Source organism: Seriola aureovittata, chromosome 4, assembly GCF_021018895.1.
Source record: "Seriola aureovittata isolate HTS-2021-v1 ecotype China chromosome 4, ASM2101889v1, whole genome shotgun sequence".
In the NCBI taxonomy this organism is placed as follows: Eukaryota; Metazoa; Chordata; class Actinopteri; order Carangiformes; family Carangidae; genus Seriola; species Seriola aureovittata.
In genome coordinates this window covers 18940467-18958617 of record NC_079367.1, presented here as the reverse complement: position 1 = coordinate 18958617, position 18151 = coordinate 18940467, and the positions used below count along the sequence as shown (strand labels likewise).

The 18151-nt window shown below is 43.6% G+C and overlaps 1 protein-coding gene across 1 annotated transcript in view; it reads right to left on the bottom strand.

Moving 5' to 3' along the window:
• LOC130167351 (rho guanine nucleotide exchange factor 26-like) overlaps nt 1-17801 on the bottom strand; it is a 42871-nt gene extending 25070 nt beyond the window's left edge. The window contains exons 1-12 of the mRNA XM_056373452.1: nt 17403-17801; nt 15179-16894; nt 14406-14457; nt 14057-14199; nt 11889-11945; nt 11272-11432; nt 8402-8554; nt 8104-8233; nt 7440-7514; nt 7061-7150; nt 6427-6581; nt 347-556 (exon numbers count right to left, since the gene is read on the bottom strand). Of these exons, the coding sequence (XP_056229427.1) occupies nt 347-556; nt 6427-6581; nt 7061-7150; nt 7440-7514; nt 8104-8233; nt 8402-8554; nt 11272-11432; nt 11889-11945; nt 14057-14199; nt 14406-14457; nt 15179-16801 (2849 nt within the window). The 5' untranslated portion in view covers nt 16802-16894; nt 17403-17801. The remainder of the gene's footprint in view (nt 1-346; nt 557-6426; nt 6582-7060; nt 7151-7439; nt 7515-8103; nt 8234-8401; nt 8555-11271; nt 11433-11888; nt 11946-14056; nt 14200-14405; nt 14458-15178; nt 16895-17402) is intronic.
• Nucleotides 17802-18151: the final 350 nt, after the last annotated feature.

The window sequence follows — 18151 nt, the reverse complement described above, 5'->3', positions numbered from 1 at the left end:
TGAAGGGATTCTCTTACTTCAAGCTAAAAAAGCATACTAGAGCACATAAAGGTAAAGATAAGGGAGTAGGAATCTGTTTCAAGGTGAAGAGCAAGTCCTGAGCCATTTCTCACAGAGATGTGTATTCAGCCATGGAAAAAACTCTCTGTCTTGACTGGAAATCAAACCTTACGAGTACCCTGACCTACTAATATGTATGTAGAAAGATGCAGGAGTGACGTTATGTTAGAGGCAAAAATGATTCACCAGTTGCTTTACAGCAGATCTCGTAAATCTGTAACTGAACACGAGTGAAACGAAAACAGCAAAGTTACGAGGCACAAAGGTTACAAAATAAAGTACTCACTGCAACTCCGTCCCCAGGATCATGGGCACCTTTTCACCGGAGTGGTTGCTACGGAAACGCAGACAGAAAAGATGGTTGGCGCCGGCTTGCCGGGAGCTAAGCATGCTGGTGGTGCTCCTGACCGGTGACAGGTTGAGATCCTCGGGCTGGCAGGAACCCACCCAGATCTGGTCCCTCAGAGCGTAGTCTATCACAGTGTAACTCTCCTCACTGACAAGAACACAGAGAGTGAAAGAAAGGTTTAATGATGTTTCATTTCAGGTATTCAAGATGTGTGGTCTGTGTGTGACAGTGGCTTTGGTGATGGAGACCTTGAAATGTGTAAAGTGGACTTGTGATTGAGAGGCTGCCACTTTGGATCGTTATTGTGGCCTCAGTTGAACATTCACTCTCCTGTCATGCAACAGCCAACAACAAAAGGATTTTTACATGGAAATGGACTTTACACAGTTCACCACACATACAAATACAGCTCTACAGTTATATGTGCTACACATACACACATATTGTTGCTTTGGTGGAAAACTACAGGAAATTGAATTTGACAGTCAAATCAACTCACTGAAAAGCACTAATCCTGGAACCACAGCCACCAGTCAATGCAGTTAAATACCGATGCAAAAAAACACAAAGGGGACTAGTACACTTTCCATTTTGTAATTTTAAAATAAACCTGAGCTTGGTCTCACTTTGAGTCAGATGTGACGGCGTGGTCTAGAAATCCAGATAAGCAGATACTCTTTTGGCAACTTGGCATTTGAACACAAATGTGGATTCAGCTTCTTTTATTCAACTTCTCTACCAAACATCTAGACAAACATTAGTATCATTTAACCAAAGGTCGTTTTTCATTTTGACTTTTTGGAATGACTTCTTTATGCATTTCTCTTCCTAAACGGTTCCTGTGGTAGTCTGTTGAAAGCCCCCAATCCACAACTGGTGCAATGTGCCCTTCAGCCCTAAATGTTACAGTCTGTCTGTATTCCTCGATATGGTGCAACAGCCTCCAAGTGGAGAGTGGAAAAATATACCATGTTGTTGTTACTTTGTTTTTCCAGTGTTAAATTAAATCAAAATGTTTATAAAGATTAAATAGTGTCGAAAGAAACTAGTGTCTGTCATGGTAACAGATATTTCCCTATTGGTTAATTAATTTAAAGCAAATGAAATAAATCTAATATAAAGAAATGCTAAATATTCAAAGATTTAAATAAATTACCAAAATCATATTGCTGCAATAATAAGAATTGAGTATTATTGTGTACCTGCTACACCATCCATCCCCCCACATATCAAATTTTAGCTCATTGTTTTCAGTAGAGATCCAGTTTCTTGGTGCCTCAGCTGCTCGACCCATGAAAGGCTGCACGCCGTGTGGTTAATCATATTCACCTGGATTTATAAATCAGCTGTCACATTATGTCTCAGCGTCTATGCCAGTCAAAACTCCACATATTCAGCTTTCTAAATGTCCTTACACTAAATCAGCTGCCCTCTGGTTCCTTTAGTACATGCCTACATTTCCCATGAGTACCATTACCTGAGCATGACCCCGTGTCTAACAGTACACAGAGTTAGTTAGAAACATCTGGAGCTGGTTGGGAAGCATGCTCCCTCTAATGTGTGTGTGTATGTTTTTTTTTTTTTTTTTTTTTTTTTAACAGTGCTCTGAAGAACAGGGGCTTAAGTCCAGCTCACATGTGTTTTATCAACCTGAGACTGGAGCTCTGAGACCCTGCTGGACAGGAGCTAGCTTCTTGTAAGCCAGAATATCCATTAGTGTACAGTCATGCTGCACGCACGCACGCACGCACGCACACACACACACACACACACACACACACACACACACACACACACACACACACACACACACACACACAAGCAGGGACAAAGCTAACGGTTAAACAAACAGTAGTGAACAGTGTATCTTATCCACGTCTTACTGTCTCACTGTTTCACTTACACACACAAACCCTGCACTCTGATGTTGTGACTGGTTGGAGAATCCAGTCACGGTTGGAAGGTTCTCAACAAGGTTCAACTGTTACCCCTCAGCCCCTATTGTCCAGCAGTCAGTCAAGTTAAAGCCTGCTGCCCACAACCAATTAGACCTCTCAGAGGAGGAGAAAGAAAGTAGAGGGAGAGATAGATAAAAGCAGAGGGAGTGAACAGGACAGAGGGAGGGGGCTGGAAGTGGAAGAAAAGATGCTGCTCTGTGCATGAGGGTAACCAGAATGAACTGAAGCTTAAAGGAAAAGTTTGACATATTAGAAAATATGCTTATTTGCTTTCTTGATGAGAGTTAGATGAAAATATTGACACCCCTCTAATATTTGTTAAACATGAAGCTGTGGAGCCAGGAGCCGGTTAGCTAAGCTTAGCAAAAAGACTGGGGCATGAGAGCGGCATCGAACTTCTTGTCTAACTCTCAGCAAAAAAGTGAAGAAGCCAAAATGTTAAACTATGTCGTACATCTCTTCTACCTCATACCCCTATTTTCAATCTGCTTTACTAACCTACAAATTTATCACAGTAAGTTTTGTCAAAAGCTTACACAGGAGTGAGAATCTTAAATTCCATTTATCTGTAACATTGAACCACCTTGCACTATGAAAACAGACCATTTCATTTTTTTTTACTTTAAAAGTAATTAAATGGGATATTAAGGGGATAATTGGGGTTAGAAAATCATTAAAACTGACCAAAAATAATGAAAACTTTGATGAAAAATCAAATTAGGGGGGATTATTTTAATGTTTTTTTTAAATCAGGAATCTTGGGACCCTTGAGAACTCATATTCATATAGTCCATTAAAAACACTTGAATGTATTATGTTCAATTAATGTATCTACATGTTTAGGGTAAACCCCTTAATTTGCACCTAAACTAAAGATACAAATTAAGGAAAACATGTAACGTTATACATGTAATTTGTCCCTTAAAAATATTGTTATTAATATTGTTTTGTGGTAAATATGAATCCCTGGATTTCAGGGTGTCAGTATTTGGCTCTTACAGACCCTACAGGTAAAATGCCTGGAATGCCATTTACATGACACTGGGGAATGGGATGGGTGAGGAATCTGCATGTTTGCGAGGTGAGTTCTCTGATGGGTGCGTGTGGGTGGATATGCAGAGTCAGATCATTGCTAACCGAAGGAACGATGGTGGGAAATAACTGAGAAATCCTGTGTCAAAATGTGTAAGCGAGGCATTCAAAAATAATTTAAATAGTAGGAGAAAGAAAACCTTATCTCATCACATCAGCTATTTACTCAGAAGCAAACACACAACCCTGCTGGTATGAAAATCACATAATTTTAGAGATAACGCAGGCATCTACCACACGTCATCACAACTGTGCCAGCTGCCATCTTACTAGTGTACAACCCCTTCTCCAACACACAAGCAGAAGTAACACAAATCAACAGAGAGATGTCGAGATAGGACTGCAAATCAAGCGTGCACGCACACACACAGTCACACACGGTGAAAGCAGAATGTTCTGGTGCAAAGCAGGAGTGTTGAGACTAGGCACACTCACACAAACGGTGGGAGAAAAAAATAAAAAATAAAAAAAATAGAACAGAATGTGTTGGGACTATAGACTTGCACGCGCGCGCACACACGCAAGCACCCACACACACACACACACACAAAGATAGGACATACAAAAAAGCCACAAGGTCACAACTACCAAAAAGAACAAGAAATACCAGAGAGAAAGAGAGAAAAGAGAGAGATGAAAACCTCACCCTCAATAATACTCAATGTTTAGATGATGCCCAGCATCACACAGGAAAAAGGGGGGAAGTGAAGATGAGAGAGGAGCCAGCTGGTGTGGACTGGGTGTTATGTAAGTGTTCCTGTAAACCAGAGTGCAGCAGATCAACACTTTCCCCCACTGCGTGACAATAGCCCAGTCTGACATGGAGCTGGTTTCCAACAGCCAGTTTCTTCTTGGATCAAGTTCGATCTTGATAAAATAAATAGATTTGTTAAGCTTGAAGTCTCACGAAACTCTTATTGGATGATTTATCGCCACTCCTTCCTACAATAAACCAAGGGCAACGAATAATAAATACCAAATATGTAAACAAACAAAACCAAAGGCTTAAACTTTGTTTTGTTGTTAGTTCTTAAATATTTACAACTGCAACTAATATTGATTTTTACTCGTTAATCTGACAATTATTCTGTCAATTAAAATCAACTGATTCTGGTTTATTAAATGACAGAAAATAGTAAAGATTTTCATCACAGTTTCTCAGAGTCCAAGTCTTCAAATGTCCAAGAGTGATTTATTGTACATCAATATAAAACAGGAGAAAATGGAACCAAAGTTTGTTTAAAAATAACTTCAGCAATTCATCAAGTGCCAAAATCGTTGCTAATAAATTGTGTCAAATGACAAATTGTTTCAGCTTCGTTTTGCAACCTGTTCAAAGCTGAGCCGATACAGACATTAAAAAAAATCTGACTTGATATAGCACATACAATACTAAATTTATTTTCAGTTAAATGCTACTGAACCCCCAACCATCCCAACACAAGTCCCAAGGTTCGCACCTCTCTGTCTTTCAACACACACACACACACACACACACACACACACACACACACACACACACACACACACACACACACACACACACACACACAAAAACACATTTGTGCTCTCTTACTCCTGCATATTAAGAAAAATAGGCCAATAAAAGTGAAAACATGTTCAGGTCGTAGGTATGTTTTTCTCTACTGTGCAAGTGCTGTTGCTTTGCACGATATTTCTGGAAATGTAAGTGAAAGGATTTGAGCATTGGGTGCAGTTAGCCGCTTGTAAGCCATCACTCCCCTCCCACACGCTCCAGGTCATAATGACGAGGGAAAGAGCTGTTATACCATTATGTCTAGAAGGGTTTGTGACCTGGCGGTGCCTGGCTAGCCTTGTGTACCCCTGGTGTGTTTTTGTTTTGATGACTGCAGATGGAGTGCAGTAGAGTAGCGTGCCACAGCAGGGCTCCAGTACTGCAGTACAAAACAATATTATAACAGCTTCTCCCATTCAACTGTGCACGCACGCACAAATACACACACCGATTCCGGAGCACTCCCTTTCCCAAATCCCTCTTCCAAACACAGGTTTGACACCACACACCACTGGAGCCTGCCGTCCAGGATCAGATTCCCAGAAAAATATCACATGGAATGTTTCTTTTCTTTTCCTTTCTTTTTTTTTTTAAATGATTCTTAGGAATTCTGAGTTTGCGAGTGACGGGACAATCAGTTCCAGACACAGAGGGAGATGGACGGGAAAGGATTTTTTTCTGGCACAAATAGACACACATGTGCACAAACTCCCACACTACACGCACGCAAATGAGAACCACATCATTCTGAGGAAGTGCTGTTTAGGGCTTGCTTCATGGTTCTGCTTAAAACCAGAGGAAACGGGAGGGGAAGGCGGGCTGACTGACAGGGCTGACAATGAGCAGGTCCACTAGCTCCACGTGATTCATGGCAGCAGGACAGGTTTAAGCCTCGACAACCTTCATAAAAGAAAGCTCAGATCCATAATCCCAAGTCGCAGTAGGTTCAGGTACCTGCACCTGTTCATCTTAATAAACACTGCCATGAAGCAGGGGCACAGAGTAGAAAACCAGTGCACTGCAGGTGCCAATCCCTCTCAACTCTCTCAGCCCTGCTGATAATGACTGAACACTGTGGCTGTGACGCAACTGTTATTGTTGTTGTTTCATGTATTCTCAGTGTTTCGTTCTTTCTTTTCAGGGTGGATCTCTTTGTTTTGTTTTTTTTTTTTGTTTTTTATCTGAACAGGCACAATTCCCAGGACAAGTTAAAACATGAGAACAATGTCACACACCCTGTACTCAGGGTCTAAGCCATATACAGTTCTCTCTCACACACACACACACACACACTGAAAACCAACAGCTTATGGTTACACTTTCGCCCTCAACATGTCGGAACAGGTGAGTTATGAGCAAAGGCGCCGCACCAAGGCTACGCTCGCGCCAGTTAAATCAAACACAGAGCCTGTGTGCACTGTCCAGCTCACCTCTTCTTCCTGGTCACAATGAGGACGTCGTTGAAGAGGAAGAAATAGACCTGTTGCCGTGACGTCCGCTTGAGGAAGATGCCGTTGTCTTCCACAAAGGCTGTCAGCTCTCCTCTCTTTACCATCCACCTGGAGGATGAGACCAGGGGGAACGGCTGGGAGAGAAGAAGGGAAATAAATGTGACGAACAGGAAAAGACAACATATCTAACCAAATAAAGTATTTTAAAAATGTTGCTGCTGTCAGGAAATGCTAAATCACAGTTTGCCTGTGCATGTGTGAACAGCTGGCTATGCAGACTGAGAATATGTTCACTTGACATCTGTGAATCCCAAATGTGCCAACAGATATTTCCCACACTACTTAGACACACTTGCGCCTGCCAAGCCTTGTGTGCATTACGTGTGTAGATACTCGATACTGCCGAGTTAGAGTGACGTGACGGTGGTGTGTACTCTTTGTATTGTTGCATCTGCATGTGTGCACAAGCCAGTGTATGATTTCATTAGGCCATGTTTTACATCCTTGATTACTATTTAAACGAATTCTACTGTACTTAACTATTACCTTGAGGCTGTTCGTGTCAGATATGAGTTAGAATTATGCTGTTTTCAGCAGGAATACATGTCCATACCTTAATCTTGAACTCCAGCTGAGAGTTGATGGTGTACATCATTTCCGTTCTCTCCATTGTGCGAGCTCCTTCGTTACACTTTCTGACCACCTGCTCACACACACACACATATACACGCAGCATCTGTTAATCACAATGACTGATGTGCTAAAATTTATGAAGTACAAGAAGAAAAATCAGATTTTTTTATTGTGTATTTGCCTGAAAGTCTTCACCAAAATATAAATTTAAAAGTGACTGCCTCGCATCTCTAGAGCACTACGAGGAGGCGCAAGAGAAATATTATGTACAGGTATGTGTGAAAGTTATGAAAATATAAACGCATAAAATCCAGAATGTGGTGTGTAAAACTTCAGGTCGACTCATTGAACCCACTGACCTTGCTGACCGCTTGTAAAGCCTTCTTACACTCCTCATATTGTGTCGAGTCTTTAGGCGTCTTCTGACAAATTGTCTGCAACACAAGGGGGGGTGGGGTGGGTCAGGGCACAAATAAGTTGCACTAATTCTTGCCATAAAAAAAAACATCCAGCATAACATACATTCTTGCACGAAAAAATCCATAACAATTCATTTCACGCATGCGCACTACACTCTATCCAAGGCCTGATAAAATATTGATGCATAAAGGCACTGTGGGAAGAAATGAATTGAAACCAAACTTTCTCAGGATCCAACAGCCTCTTAGTTTACGAGCATAAAACCCAGAGTCCCTAGAGAGACACTGACGGAAGACGGGATAGAGGAGGATGAAAGTAGAGCACGAGAGAGGAAGGGAGGGAGGCACAGCAGGGACAGAATAATCTGGTGCCAAGGGAAGCATGAAACTGAAGAAGAAAAAAAATATTAAAAAGGAAGAATGAGGGGGAGAAATCAGTTAGCATTATTAAGGATTGGTATAAGGTCACACAAGCTTCTGTGAGGTCAGAACACACCCTGAGTGGAATTAGTCAGGGGACTATGATTAATCAAACTGTTGCGTAACAGTCAATGTCTAATGTAATTCCAAAGCTCGTGCTACTGTTTGTCTTCAGTGCACTCACATCCATGAGCAGGGGCAGACGAGTGATCCTCTGCATGGGCAGGATGAGGAAGGAGATCATGGGGAGGTTCCTGCAGTCTGGGTGGCCCTCTATCCTGGTCAGCACCTCCTTAAAAGCTGGATTCTTGGACCTGCAAGAGAGGACGGAGGGAGACTGGGTGTTCAGAAAGAGGAGTAACTGATGAAACACAGAGAAACGAGAGGGAAAGCAAACTCCCTGGTTCACAGTGTCAGAACAGTCATGTCGGATCAAATCTGAGAGAGATATGATAAGAACATGTGTTTGCTCGGTCACTCACACCAGCCTCTGCAGGGTTCTCTGCTGGTAGACCTCATTGGAGCAGTAGGTGACGTAAGGATCAAAGTTGGACTGAGCGTGCCTGCAGACGATGTTGCTGATGTCGTCGATCACTATGTTCTGTTGGTGCTTTTCCTCCAATTCCTTAAAGAACCTGAGCACAGGATGAAATGAAGGGTTAGTATGTCAGTGATTCACATCGTACATGGCAACAGCTCGAGTCCAAAGCGTCAAATCATGAGACATCCCACACTAGGGAGAATATAGGATATAATGACAGATACAAAAGTCAGGAAGGCAGGAAGCACTGCCAACACCTTTCTTCTCAACCTGCTGCAAGATCACAAGAGGAACTCCCCGCCTCTTAAAATAGACATAGCCTACCATTAACCATAACACAGAGGCTTTTCCCCTTCCTGAGCACCACCAGATGGCCGGTTTAACGGCACGCCACATGAGAGCTTCAAGGGAATAAGTGTTTTTGCATGCGTGGTCCAAGGTGACAAACAGGAAACTGTTGCACAGACACAGGACGCTGACCTTGACTGGCTGGACCGAGTTTGAGCTCATCTGCAAAAGCACCTCTCATGCCCCTACTGAGCCCCATCCCTACCTTCTCCACTCACACGCACACACACACATACACACACACACACACACACACACACACACACACACACACACACACACACACACACACACACACACACACACACACACACACACACACACACACACACACACACAAAGTGTGGCTCTTCAAGTTCAGGCTGCACTCACTCCTGGGTCAAAACCCACTGACCCCAACAACAGCATGTTGTCATGAGGGAAGAGGTCAAGGGACGAGAGTTAAATCAGGATGTTGAAAATAAAGAAAAAAAGGAAATGCCCAAAATTAGACGGCTGGCCAATTATGAATGAAAATAAAAGAGTTCTACCAGCACTCACTGCTAAATTTATTAGGCCTCAGGGAAATGCTCTCTCCCCCGCTCACAATCACACGCAGTCCAGACAGGAGTCTGCAGGTGGAGAGACATTCTGCTGTTTTCTTTGAGAGGTTAAACTCAAAGCCTGACTATCTGTTTCAAGTGAAAGATCATGTTTAACCAGTGCAACGGGCCTCTTCATATCTCTAGATCTGCTGTTTCTATGTCTCCCTGCCCTCCACTCTCCCTGGAGCTACGCAGGTTTGAGTATTTAGGCGGGGAGGGTGAAGTATCGCATTAATGTGTGTGGCCTGTGCATTGGAATGAGAAAGGTGAGTGAGATGAGCTGTAGCACGTCTGAACGCAGGAAGGAATTGATGAGGAATTTACAGGTAACCCTATTTATGCAGAGTGGGAATGAGGTGTAAATAGATGTACAAATTCCCTCCATGCAAATCCTCATGTACTGACTAATGTTCAGAATATGAGGGGTAATATTTTGTAGTAGCTGCTTTAATCCTGATAATGGAGTCACATGCACATGTAGGCGCCACATTGTATGCAAGGAGGAGAAATCTGTCCCTCTCAGGGGGGGGCTGTAATCCTGACATGGAATCCTTCAGCAAATGTCATGAACAGTTGCACGTGGGAGGCAGTGCATCCCTCCCACACACACACACACACACAAGGGGTGTGTGTGTGTGTGTGTGTGTGTGTGTGTGTGTGTGTGTGTGTGTGTGTGGGGACAGCCATAATAAACTTAAACTCATTAAATGGTCTTCGACAGTCTTTTAACAATTTTCATAAACATACACCCTTGGCAACAGTAAAAACACTAGCTTAACCTCATTTCACACTTTGATTTATTAACCTCAAAAACTGTTGGAACAACCTGTTGGAAGGGAGGTTTTGGTCAATGCAGTACTAAGGCAAGTGTGGTAAATGTGGTCTCAACCAAGCCAAACGGTAGTCAACAGTCCCTATAGCAGACTCGTAGACTTAAACATCTGTAAAACAGTGATTTTAAAGAAGGACATGAGACTGCTGCAATAATCAACGGTTACTTCAGAACAAGAGCAGACACCGTTATTCATAATGAATACAGCTGACAAAATCCAATAGGGTGAAAAACTCTCCTGTCAATCATCTGTAGAAATAATGATGCCTGGTCCAGCACAGTAATTGCTGAACCAGCACAGTCTCAACTTTCATGGTTTCCATCAGTTTATAGGATCTTTGGAAGTTCACGGTCACCTGGCCATGAATGCCATTAAACAGTCCACATGCATGCACTGTAAATCATGATTGACAGCTAAGCTCAGGGGGCTCATAGCAGCAGATTTTGGACATTGCATTTACATGCCCTCACCTCTAAAAACAGGAAAAAAATACTGACACGTCCAGCCTGCTTTTTGAGCTCCCTCAAGCAGCGAGGAATTTTCATGATGACAATATAACCATCGCAAAGCTAAATTGTTGTTTTGTTCTTTGTCGTTTCACTCAGTTTGTTCCTTGCTTCTTCCCAGGCTCTCCTTTCTGTCTATCACCATGTAACCTTATATACAGTGTATGTACTCACAACCGGAAATCCGCTCACTGCTGTGTACCCACAGTCGCTCATACGCAGAAAACAGGCCAAAAGAATGGTATCAGCATGCAGTAAATAGTGTTTACAGACACACCTCACATGGAATGAGTGTGGTCTACCACTGTTAAGTGCTCTTAAACAAGAGAATTATCCAGCTCATTAGCCAAAACCAAAACCCACTAACACTGACGGAGCAAGTAAAGCCAAAAAACACCAGCTACTTACTGTAAGTTCTCAACATCCGAAAAAAACTTCCAGACACATAAACACAGAATATCTTACACGAAGGTACATAACAATGTGCGTCTGATAATAATTCTGCCTACAAAAGCAACATATTACAACTCAGCCACTTACTTCTTGCTCGCCTCACAGACGTCAGTGATGTTGGAGAAGAGGTGGTGGTGTTCGGTCTTGGTCATGGCCTCGCTGAGCTCTGCAGAGTTCTTGAACATACGGATCAGGATCTCCAGACTGTGGAGATAAGAGTGCTCCGACGAGATCACCTCGAATATGGCCTAATGAAGGACAGGAGAGAGCGAGTTTGTTCTTTCGTTCACCACATGCAACTTTTCCTTCAGTTACCCCTCTAGGTCCTGACTCTGTGGGCTGCTATATGAGGAAGGTTCTGACATGAACACATACCTGTATGTATGTTTGGCATGCTATTAAACAATACCATGCACTTATATTAATCTGTCAATCAATCCATTAGTCTCGTCATCCTTAATATGACATGGATTCAGGTAAATATCAGAATTTATGTCCTTCTCCTCCCCTTTACAATGCATTCACTTAAAGGATATAATAATCCATGATGCATGTTTCCTGCTTCACTCCTTTAATGGATTTTTTATTGGTCCAGTGGAGTTTACAGAGAGCGAATGGACGGCTCTACTCCCCCAGTGTTTGGTAAGTCTTAACTAAGTGCATGTGTTCTATTAGATTTACTCTGAACCAGAGTAAAAATATACCTCTTGTCTTTTGCGTTCCTCCTGACTCATCAGCTCAGACAGACCACTTTTCTTGACCTGAACAGAAAACACACTTTGTGAAAAAAATCAGAGGAACGATGCATGGAAACATTTCAAATACAAAGTCACACTTGTCTGACTACCCTTTGCACTTATTGAACGGGTGTGTGCGCGCCTGGTTTGCGTGCCAATGTTGTCCTCATACACAGAGAAAGGAACACGTTGCATACCACGCTGAATAGAGAGCCAATTAAGTTGATGTGAAATGAGGACGAACATAAGATATTCACTTAATAAAAATGCGTGGAGCTAGTGCACAAATAGGAAACTTGTTGTATCCACAAAATTCTAAAGGGAAAATGGGCAAAAAGGGAAAAGAAGGGAAAGTGTATGTACGTGTTGGTATGTGGCTGAAAGAGTTAGTCCAAAACAATTTGAATAGTAATGAAACAAAGCAATCTTTTGGAATGGACAGGGTGTGGAGAGCTATTGAATTAATCAGCCGGTGGCTTTTTAGACTGAAGGTATGGTTAACTAAAAAAAAAATAAAAAAAGCCTACGTCTCATGTTTGACCAAATACAGCCAGTATGACCTGGGGCACATTCACATTGTACTTCACCTGATCACACATGCAGGCAGAAATCCTGAAAGGCCATCTTTCCTTACTTTCATTACATTCTCGTCCTGTTTTGGTATAAAAGGCACAAGGAAGTGATACTGCTCCTGGAGCAGCCTTCCTTCTATCTAGTATCTGCCCTGAAGCCTTCCGCAAACACTGAGAACAAACAGACCTGCAGCAGACCAAACATCTCTATTCCTTTCACACATCCTTTTTATTATTTAGCGCTCTTACTTTCTCTTTCACCAAACCTCCAATCTTCTATATCAGCAATGACAACTGCTGCTATAGAGTTTTTCCTACGCCCTGTTGTGGCAACTGAACTGTAACCTGATTTTCAGTTTCACTGGGTGTAACTAGAGCTATGTCATTTGGGTGTCATTATTCAAAGGCAATTATAAGTTCCCTTTCTGATGCTTGAATCTAGGTTTTCTTGTTTGAGCTCCAAGACAGCTCCATCACCTGAAACTGCAGCTGATTATTTCCACGGAACATAACACTTCTGGGATATGACATATCATCCAACCAGCCAGAAAGAGAGGGGAGCAGCTAAGTGAGGGGAGATGACAACCTGTATATCTGGTTCTCAGCTTCACTGGAAATCAGCTTATTTCCTGTCACACTAGGGCAACGATAGCACCGTGCCAGGATGTCCCGCAAACTATGATAGTTGAGCAAAATTCCTGACGAATTATGTCTTGTATTGTGTGGAAAAACACATTCACACTAACAGATCCACAGCTGTAAAGCAGCTGTGACTGAGAAGAAAGCTTTCTTTGGTAGAGTCCTGGTCAGCCTGGTAGTGTCGGACTGCGCTCAGTTCACCTCTGCGTCTTGCTGACATACACAAGATGACCAGGGACATTTTCTAAACATCTTTAGTTTCAATCTAATTTCCTATTTATTAGAGTCTGTGTGCATATTATTCTCTGGCAAGCAATTTGAGAACTAATCATAAATACCTCCATGACCTGTTTTTGCTCCCTCCTCACCAAGTAAACAAACAGATGGGCATGCCCAAGTAAAAAACTAAATTAGCTCATTCACTTCCGCTATCCTTACATTCCAATCCTTAACTACATTATGTAATGCAGAGCCACCGCACTTCTCTCCAGAGGCAGCATTTTAAGCATATTTGCAGTCTGACGAGTATGAGGAGTTTGCCAACACACTGGCATAAGGCCCAGCAGTGCTTCCAAGGCTTCCTGTGGGTCTGGCTGACTGTCTGCCTCCCTGCCCACCCGAGTCCTAAACGAAATGCTTCTGTACTCCTTGATAAACAGAGTCAGGGGCAGAGGAAGGCAGAGACAGTGGGAGGATGGGTATGGACTGTGGCCAAACTGGATATGACAGCATTCTTCAGAGCTCTCGCATTCCAAGGCTCCACAGCCACAGCACTGAGTGTATACTATATGTTTGTATGTGGAGTGGTTGTAGAGAAAGAGTGAGAAAGGTAGAAGAAGAAGAATGGAAGCTACCACAATCCGTGTGTTTGTGTTTGTGTGTGCGTGTGTGTGTGTGTGTGTGTGTGCGTGTTTTATATCTGACCACACTGAGCTGGCTCCAGGAGGTGCGTATGGGTCTATACTGCACAACGATGCCGTTATCAGCACTGGGTTCTTTGGAATCAGCATCTTCATCTGAATCATTATGCAAGGCCTTCTCCTGGTAGTTCTGATACAGCTCCTCCTCTGAAACATCCAGTTTTTTGTCAGAAAGATCCATCATGTTTTAGTAAAAAAAAAAAAAAAAAGAAAGAAAGAAAGAAAGAAAGAAAGAAAAAAAAGAAAAAAGATATTGTTGATTTCAGAAAGCAACAGAAAGGAAAACTGACAGTAAAAGAGTAAAAAAATGAAACGAAAAGTGTGGTGAAAAAAAACAGACGGGTGTTTCTCACCCTCACTGTCAAATGTCCGTTGGGAGATCAAAAGTTTCTTCTTATCTGAACTCTGAAAGAGAAACGCAGCACAAATGTAACAACATGGACAAACTAAGGGAGCAGCCAGAAACTCACACACAGTCAATGGAACAGGAGCGTGTACCTCTGTCACCTGTCCATGACCTGTCCATGACCTCTCTGGTGATACCCTTCACTGACCCCTGTCTAATTACAGAACCATTGCGGATAAAAGTGTGTATGTGTGGGCACTGTGTCACATTACATCATGTCTGCTAACAACCACACTAATTGTTTCCTTGTAAGGCCTTGTCCCAGCTTCTGCTGCTGCAAAGTTTGTTCCACAATACTCAGTCTGTGTTGTGATTTTATAATTTCTTGGACTTTACCCCATGTTGAAGTAATCTTTGTGCACAATTAAATATAAACCCGTCAGATGGATTATGATTAACAGAATCAAGTAATCTCTGCTACAGCAAAGGAAAAAAACATTACAATACCAGAGTTCACAGGGCATTTCCAGGGCTATCTGATAGCTGAGTTCAGTAACTGGCATGCAGGAGTGGTAGTCGGTATGTTGGTATATGTCCACTTAACTCATTAAGTGAAAGTGCTCCAACTCCCGTATGTGTGAATGAATCTTTTTTTTTTGTTGTTTTTTGCCAGATATTTCACCCTTTTACCTCAAGCACATCAGTATTTGTTTCTTGAGTGCATCCTTACACTTCCCCTTTTGAACCCACCACCACTTTTTAGGACTAAGGTTTACCCACCTTGTTTTTGCCAGTGCTGGTAGGCTTTTCTGTCCCAGGAATACAAGGCTTTGAAATCCTGGGGCTGGCAGGTTTGGGTGTCCCCCGACTTACAAGTTTGGGTGTCCCAGGGCTCGCAGGCTTGGGTGTCCCAGGACTCGCAGGTTTGGGTGTCCCGGGACTCGCAGGTTTCGTTGTCCCAGGGCTCGCAGGTTTCGATGTCCCAGGGCTCGCAGGTTTCGGTGTCCCAGGACTGGCCAGTTTCGGTGTCCTAGGACTCGCAGGCTTGGCTGCACCAGGGCTAGTGAGGCTTACAGTGCCAGGACTGGCCTGGCTCACTGGTGAAACTGGATTTTCCCTGTCGAGCCCTTTGATGACAGGCTGCGACAACCGATGGACCTTGAGATCTACGCATGGGACCTCCAGGTCTACTCCGCTCACAACAGCCCTCCTATAAGATGTACTCCTCAAGCCTCTCCTGAGTGTCCCCGGGCTCTCACTTTCTCCCTCTGTCCCCTCAGTGCAGTCCCCTCCTGTGGAAAAGTAGGCTCCTGTCTCCACCATGCTGAGGGCTTTCAAAGCTCTCTTGGAATGATCCAACCCCAGCCGCCCTGCCAAACCTTGGCCTTGCTGCCCACAGGGAGGCGCCTTGTTCTGCCGAACATCAGATGCTAAACCCTTGGGAATGAGCTGCTGGGTGCCCATCTTCAGGGCAGCTGGACTGTGGGTGCTGAGGACGATGGAGGGAGTTACAGACGGAGAAAGAGAGGGAGAGGGGGAGGGGGAAGAGATGGAAGAGGAGGAAGAGGCAAGCCTGGTGTCCTGCGAGGATGCAGGCGAGGATGAGGACTGTCTGAGGAGAGCCTGTGCTCTGTCGGCCGGTGATGGGGAGCGTGGGGTCGGGGGGTCTGAGGAGTTGAGGGAAGAGAGGGAGGGGATGCTGGAGGTGGAGCCTTGGGAGGGGGTAGGAGTACGGCAGGCTGGGGGAGAGGGGCTGGATGCAGAGGAAAGGGAAAACAGTTCATGGTGGTTGTAGTTGTTGTTGTCAGGGGTGCGCTGAGACGCGACAGGAGAGGAACGGTTCATCAGAGCAGCAGCTTCAGGTGAGGCTGAACTCGTCCCAAATGCTATCTGGTCTTTCTGTGAGCTCAGACCGAACGGACTGGACATGCGTTTCTGGGAGTCCAGGAGACGCTTTTCAACCCATACTGTCTCTCCATTACTGGTTTTCCCCCTGTCACAGTCTCCATTACGCACTCTGTTGTCCAGTGAAGCAGATCTGCTATCCTCAGACCTAAATTTGGACAGTGAGAAGCGTCCGTTGGAGAAATGTCCGATGCTGATGCTTCTGACAACTCGGGATTTGGACTTGGAGGGTTTGTGCAGAATGTGCTTCAACACCACGGTGTTCCTGCCTGAACACGGGGGTGTGACCACCAGTCTCTCAGCAGGTTGGCTCAAGGTGAAGGAACACTTGTTGTCCTCCACAGGGAAGTCGGTCGTCATCATCCCATTTGTGTGGTAACTGAGGGGTCGCAGTTTGGGTTTACTCGACTCCTGGGGTTTTTTACAATTGTCTGTGCGACGTTTCCACAAAGGAGTGATGTTATTATTGGACAGATCTACATCATTGCCGATATCCATGGTTGCAACGTGCCTGCGTCCTCTTCCCTGTCTGACCAAACACACAGGTCACAGGGGAAACACTGCAGCCCTGTAGCAAACTGATTTCACCCCCTGAAGATAAACAAAAGAAGGCAATACTAATCAGTATCAAAGGGGTCAGACCAGTGTCCAAATTCCCAAAGTTTACTCATTAACAGAGATTCAGAGCAGATACTGGAAGCTAAACTTAGGAAACATGATGACATGCAAAAGAGAAGCCAAGACGGTGCAGACAGCTGATAGCCCTTTTGTGTATGTTCACTGTTGTGAAATGCTCTAATTACAGGCACAAAGCTGACAGGATACAGTTAGCTGTGAGCAATCCCAACTGGAAACAATGGCCCACAGCAACAGTGAGTTTAGAGACCAAGTACTGTTTGTTTTTGGGTTTTTTTGCTTGCTTTTTTAATCTTCTCGATCACTTAAAATCCCAACAGTGTTTGTGCATCTGTGCAAAAATCACAACATAAACAGGCGTGCTGTCGTCATTTAGTAGAGACTACACAGGAGAGTTTGTGATTCAGCTGCAGAAGAAAGTAGTTATTCAGTGAGTTATTTGTTTTTTTGTTTTTTTTTTTACCTCTAGTCGGTCGCTCTACTGCAGACTGCGGTCATTGTACCTGCGCTGTCGGGAAAACCACTTTCTTCTCCAGCCGAAAGTTAGTGGGCTTAATCCAGCGTGGCATCGAAACTAAATAAAGTTTGGGAAAGCAGAGGTGGAGCAGCAGACAGTGAAGTTACTGTGTGGTCGAGTGCGCGGCGGCAGCGAGCGCTTCTGAAGTACAGCGGGGCTGAGCTGATAGAGTTTCTATGAGGAGGAGGAGGAGGAGGAGGAGGAGAGGGGGGAAGAGGAGGAGGGACCGGAGCTGAGAAACAAGTGAGAAACAGCTCTGCCAAGTTCCCAGGAACCCACCTGTGAATCTGTAGCCAATCACATGTAGTTAACAAAGTGGAGTCCAGAGAAAACAAGAGACGCAGAAGTGTATTTATTATTACTCTATTTTGGCTATGGCCTATATATTTATTTTATTTACGGATTGTTTTTAATATTTTCTTAATGATAGCACAGTTTAACATTTCTTTGTATTGGTATTATTCATTTAATCCATACATCTCTTGTAGTGACTAGGCCTAGTAAAATGGTCTATAGTATCATACTATGTCATGTAGCTGACCCAAAAGTCCATTTTAAACATTCTTAACATTCTTTTGTAGAAACCTGAACAGATAAATGCAAATCTACTGACTGGCTGCTGCTGTGCACCATCGTGTGGTTTGTGCCGGAGCTGCAACAGGAAATCATTTCAATATACAACAGACTCACAGTGT